This window comes from Gracilinanus agilis, chromosome 4 (genome assembly GCF_016433145.1).
Source record: "Gracilinanus agilis isolate LMUSP501 chromosome 4, AgileGrace, whole genome shotgun sequence".
In the NCBI taxonomy this organism is placed as follows: Eukaryota; Metazoa; Chordata; class Mammalia; order Didelphimorphia; family Didelphidae; genus Gracilinanus; species Gracilinanus agilis.
This window is the reverse complement of record NC_058133.1, coordinates 509,055,185-509,061,184: the sequence shown is the minus strand read 5'-3', so window position 1 is coordinate 509,061,184 and position 6,000 is coordinate 509,055,185. Positions and strand designations below refer to the sequence as shown.

At 54.1% G+C, this 6,000-nt stretch overlaps 1 protein-coding gene across 1 annotated transcript in view; it reads left to right on the top strand.

Annotated features, from left to right (window-relative positions):
- The first annotated feature begins 1,021 nt into the window (after positions 1–1,021).
- The window catches only part of LOC123244705 (endothelin-converting enzyme 2), a 40,786-nt gene continuing 35,807 nt past the window's right edge, over positions 1,022–6,000 (top strand). The window contains exon 1 of the mRNA XM_044673243.1: positions 1,022–1,126. Coding sequence (XP_044529178.1) covers positions 1,022–1,126 — 105 coding nt within the window. The remainder of the gene's footprint in view (positions 1,127–6,000) is intronic.

Below are 6,000 nucleotides of genomic sequence, written 5' to 3'. Positions count from 1 at the left end.
CTCCCGCCCCATCACTGCAGCCATAGGCGCTCTTCTCTGCCGCCTGTGGCCGCCAGCCCGCCAGCCCCCTCCGCACCTCGCTCCCCTGCTGCCGAAGTCCCGGGCACCCGAGGTTACACTCCCCCTTCCCACCTGAACGCAGCCGACCCTGCTCCTCCCCGCCCCCCGCCCCCTAGACAGCTTCCAACGTCCCAGCTCGGATGCCAGCCCCTTAGCTAGACGAGGCAGGCTCCAGAAGTCTCGGGAATGGGGGCACCGGGGAGCTGGTGAAGGACGCAGAGCCGCGGATGGGAGGGGACCCCTTCGCGCGCCCCGATTCCCATACCCAGATCTAGGCTCCGATCCCTGGGAGAACCTGGAGCTGCGGCAAGAGCAGCCCAGCTTGGGGAATGGAGTAGATCGATAGGATGGGGAGCAGACTGCCCTCTCTGGGGCGGGGGGAGGGGGGCATCGCAGGAGGCTGGTTTCTGGGTCAGGCGGGTGGGTCCCAGGCCTGCCTACCTCTCTTGGCTCGGCCGATCTGGCCCAGCTTAGGGGGCCGTTTGGCTTGGTTGCCCGCAAAGAAGGAGTTGGTGTCCTGGAGGCGGCAGCTGAAGGAGAGATCTGAGCCCTCTGGGTCGGCGCCGAAGCGGCCCATCTTGTCCTCGCTGTAGGGGAGGATTTCCGACATGGTGCAGGCTGGCTGGCAGGAAGACCGAGCGAGGACTACTGTGGGGTGTGTTGCGTGTGTGTCTGTGTATGTGTGCCTCTGTGTGTAAGGATCTGCGTGTGTGTGCGTATGTATGTGCGTGTGTGTGCGCGCGCGCCGGTGTGTGTGTCTGTGTGTGCGTGTGTGCGCGGAGCGGAGCGGAGCCGGGGGGCAGCCCGCGGTCTAGCTGGGAGCAGCGCCTGCTAGCCAGCCCTCCTCGTCTTCCTCCTCTTCCTCCTCTTCCTCCTCTTCCTCCTCTTTCTCCCAGTCCGGAGTGAGCGCGGGGCCGAGGGAGCCCTACATCATAAGGAAAACTGGCGGAAGGATGAAGTCATGCAGCATCCGGGCCTGCGATGGGCCAGTCGGGCGACCAGGCCCTCCCCTAGCAGCCCTCAGTCTCCCCAGGCCGCTGGGCTGTCTGAGCGGACTGAGAAGCTGGCGAGAGCGTAGGCAGGAGGGCGGGCGGGCTGAGAGGCGGGTGGAGGGCACGGCGCGGCGGAGCCCAGGAGGCGGGGGCGGAGGCGGCGAATGCGCGAGCTGAATGACAATGAGAGGCCGGACTGCGGCAGAGCTCGGCTGGCGGGGCGGGGCCGGGCCGGATGGGGGAGGCAGGCCGAGGCGGGCGGGGGGCCGAGGGGGAGGGGGGCGGAGAGCCTGGGGGAGGGGCCGCAGCGGTGGCTCTGCTCTGGAGATCCGAGGACGGGAATCTCGGAAAGATGGGAGGGAGAAGGGGGCCTTGGTTGGCTCAGCCGGGGTGCAAGCCTCGCAACAGGTGGCGGGGGCTTGGGGGCCTCTGGGGAGCCGGGCTTACGCCATTCACTGTAGCAGCCTGGACCCCCTCCACTAGTTGAAGTCCAGCTCCGGGGTGGACCCTGGCACTGGGCAGGGGCAGAGCTCCGCTGCGAGCCGGGGGCGGGAGGGTAAGCGTTTGGGATCTCCTTGGACCTCCCTTCTCGCTTCTCCCGATCTATGGTGCTCCCTTTTCTCTCCTCCCCAGGAGGAAAGAAGCTAAGGCTGTCGGGCCTCCCTCCCCCCAGCCTTGCTGGGTTATGGCCACGCTCCCTTGTCCCTCCTTTCCAGGAGGATTCTTCTCAATGGCAACGCACCAGGACTCACACACTGCCAAGCCACAGTTTCATTGAGCCGGGAGTGGGGGTGGGAACAGCCAGGAGCCAGCGCGCCACACCGGAGGCTGCTTCCACCCCTGCCCACCCCCAGCCTGTCCCTCCCCCACCCCAAGCTCCTGCCATCTAGCCTACGGAGCTGTCACCGTCACCGGAACCGCTTACCATGCGTGACACGCAGGTGTGCACGTGGGACTGGGCCTCAGGAGGCCTCGGCCTGCCCACCTTCCTCCTCTCTCCCGGCGTCACACCTTGCGTCTGCCTGGCTGGGACACGCAGATACACCGTGTCCCAGGCACAGGCCCGCAGTAATCACAAATAATGAGGAGCTGCCAGAACTCACTTCCAGGAAGCCCTCAAGGCACTGCCTGTCTCCACTCTGTGTTCACCTCCAGTAGCTAGCCCTGATGGGGGTGAGGCATGGGAAGAATAGACCTTCAGCCACACTTCACAGGTGAGGAAACTGAGTCCCGAGGAGGCCCAAACACTCATCAGAGGATCTAGAGCTAATGGTTCATTAGGGACTATTGAGTTCAACCCTTTCTTTCTTTTTTTTTTTTAACCCTTACCTTCTGCCTTAGAATCAATACTAATTATTGATTACAAGACAAAAAGGTGGTAAGGGCTAGGCAATTGGAATTAAGGATCTTGCCCAGATTCACACAGCTTGGAAGTGTTTGAGGTCAAACTTGAACCCAGGACCACCTACCTTCAGGCCTTATTCACTATCTACTGAGCCACCTAGCTGTCTCAACCCTTTCCTTTTATAAAGAAGCAGAAGTTCTGAGAAGGGAAGGGTCTTGCCTGGGGTAATTTAGCTTAGCTGAGTAGGAGAGTCTGGATTTGAACTCAAGTCCTCCTATAACCCCAAAGCCAGTGCTCTTTTCACCAGCGCCACCATTCTGTGGTTCCCAAAGTAAGAAGAGAGGGGTGGAAGACGTGAGTTCTATTCCTGATTCTGAAGCTTCCTGAGTTGGGTGACCATGGTGAGCCAGGCCTTGAGATGCGTCCTGGGTTCAAATGTGACCTCAGATACTTCCTACTTATATAACCCTGGGCAAGTCATTTAACCCCCATTGCCTAGCCCTTACCACTCTTCTGCCTTGGAGCTGACACATATCAGTTCTTAGAACTGGATTGATTGGAAGGCAAAGGTTTACATAAAAAAAATATTTTGGGAGACACCCGGGTAGCTTGGTGAATTAAGAGCCAGGCCTACAGACAGGAGGTCCTGGGTTCAAATCCAGCCTCAGACACGTCCCAGCTGTGTGACCCTGGGCAAGTCACTTGACCCCCATTGCCCACCCTTACCACTCTTCTGCCTTGGAACCAATACACAGTATTGACTCCAAGACAGAAGGTGAGGGTTAAAAAAATTTTTAAATACTTGTTGATTTATTAACTCATCATTCGTTCAGTCATGCCCAGCTCCTACTCCTTTCAGTCCCAATGGCCAATTTCTGAGCCTTCTTCCCTCGTCTGTGGCCAGAGCTTGTTGAAAACATGTACCTCTTCCAAAGACACATCCCAGCATTCCCTTTGTGCTACAGAGTGCCCAATACTGGATCCCTTCTGTAGAGAATGTATACACTGTATGCATCCAGAAACATATAGGCACAAGCCCGGGGACAGACTTGTTTTCTTCATTGGAGTACCAGCCCAACTCTGCTCTTTTCTTGCTGTGTGCCCTGGCGCTAATCACGTGCCCCTTGTTGGCTCAAGATAGAGTTAAAGTTAACATGGCCCACCCTAAAGGGATATGGACGATGATCCTGCAAAGTTGCCTGAGAAAGAGCAGTCACACATGGAGGAGGAAAACGAAGAGAAACGAACTGGTCGAGAAAGCCAAGAGGAGAGTATCTAGGAGAAAGCGGTCGCATGGGCTACCGCAAGCTCCAAGAAAGTGCCGCCAGTGAAGAAGTGGCCACGGTCTGGGCTTTCACAAATTCTACTTATTGCTTCTAAGAGCTTTCTGGGTGGGGCAAGGTATATTGGGGACAAATTTATGAAAAATCCAAAGAGTGAATTTAAAAAAAAGAAAAGGAAGAGGAGGTATTTGTCAGGCCAAGTGATAGAGGCCTCCAAGGTCCGATTCTGAGACCCGACGGAAAGAGAATAAGGTTGAGGACGATGAAGCAGAAACACATAGAAGAGGGGAAGGAGGGACCTCCAGGCGGACGATGGCCTCAGTCATCTCTATAGAATGAGGGCTGTTGGCCTAAAGGGAGAAGAGAAGGTTTCCAAGAATGACTCTGAAGAATGTGCGAGATAATGTTGTTCATCTTTTGTTTTCAAAGAGGACCAAAGGCATCATGGGATGATTGCTGGTGAATTGGACGGAAGTGAGGCAGAATTGCTCACTCTCCCAGAATCACCGCCATCCATTGGCGAGGCAGAAGCCAGGATGACTGACTGTCAGCGGCCCGCCACACAGGATACAGGGGATGACCTGGGCCTCTTGGATTGTCTGACCAAGCTCTAAGCACTCCACAGCTCCTGCTTTGGCCACCTTCATGGCCACCGGATCAAATTGTTCTCATTTGCCCATTCCACCGGGGGAAGTCTTCACCCACTTGGAGCAAACATCCCCCGAGCTGGGTTGGAGGGCTGTTGGCTATCCTCCACATGATCTAGCTGTCTCCTGGGATGTGGCTGCTGTGTATGCTACAGTTACTCGCAGCCATGGGTGACAAGTAGACACCAAAGCTCATCAAGCCCTCACACCACAGGTTCCAGTCCTCCCCGCACGCCCCATACACCTCCACCTCGGGAGACAACAAGAATGGAAAAGATTGGTTGTCCTTCTGTCTGATCTGAGGGGATCAAAAGCAAAAGTCCACTGTGTGACCCTGGGCAAGTCACTTGACCCCCATTGCTCACCCTAACCACTCTTCTGCCTTGGAGCCAATACACAGTATTGACTCCAAGATGGAAGGTAAGGGTTTAAAAAAAAAAAAAAGCAAAAGTCCACCCAGGACCCAGTCAGTATGGTTTGGCAGCATCTAGTCCCTCTTTTTTTTTTTTTTTTTTTTAACCCTTAACTTCTGTGTATTAATTCCAAGGCCGAAGAGTGGTAAGGGTGGGCAATGGGGGTCAAGTGACTTGCCCAGGGTCACACAGCTGGGAAGTGTCTGAGGCTGGATTTGAACCCAGGACCTCCCATCTCTAGGCCTGACTCTCCATCCACTGAGCTACCCAGCTGCCCCCCATCTAGTCCCTCTTGATGAGGGGAGAAGGCAGAGACAGGAATGATCTTGGGTTTTGACTCCTGTCGTTTTTTACAGAGTGCTTTGGAAGGATTGTCAGAGCAGTTTCAGCTTTGCTGCTACTGAGCCACCATCTTGGCTCTGCCCTGTAGGAGGAATGATCTTGGGATGAAGGTTAGGGTGGGAAAAGTTAGAGACAATTAATTCAAAGGGTCATTCTGGAACTGGGGGCCTGTAAAGCTAGGCATATAATGTTGGTTAGCTTTGCTCTATTTTTCCCCCCTTCCTGATAAGGGATATCTCTCTGGGAGGGGACAGCAGGAGGGACATATTGGGAAATGGAGGTAAAGTAACAACAAAAGATATCAATAAAAGGTGATTTAAAAAGAAATCTGTGAGAATTTGTTGGAGGAGGGGAGGGCTTGCTATTATGGATCCATTAACGAACTAGTGGTTAGTGGGCTGGACTTTGAGCTGGGAAAACAGGCTTGAATCCTGACTGACACTTACTTGCTTTGTGATCTTAGGAAAGTCATTTAACCTCTAAGTCTCAATTTCCTTATCTATAAAATTGGGATAATAATAGCACATTCTTCATTCCAAAAGAAGATGTTTATTAAGGACCTATACATGTTCCCTACAGTTTTAGGCTCTGGAGATGCTGTCAATAAGCGTTTATTAAATATGTTGCTGGGCATTATGTTAACCACTGGAGATGCAAAGAAAAACTGCAGAAATCTGCCCTCCTGGAGCTTACATTCATTCGAAGGGGAGTGAGGTTAGGGGTGGTGACAACACATAAACAGATGGGAATAGCTAAGGTAAATAGAAAGTAACTTTAGAGAAGAAGGTGGGAAAAGCCTCCTGCAGGAAGTGCCATTTAAGCTGAGTTTTAAAGGGAACGTGGGTTTCTAAGAGGTGGAGAAAAGGAGGGGAAGGCATGAGAGAGAGCTTATGCAAAGATATGGAGAGAGGAGATGAA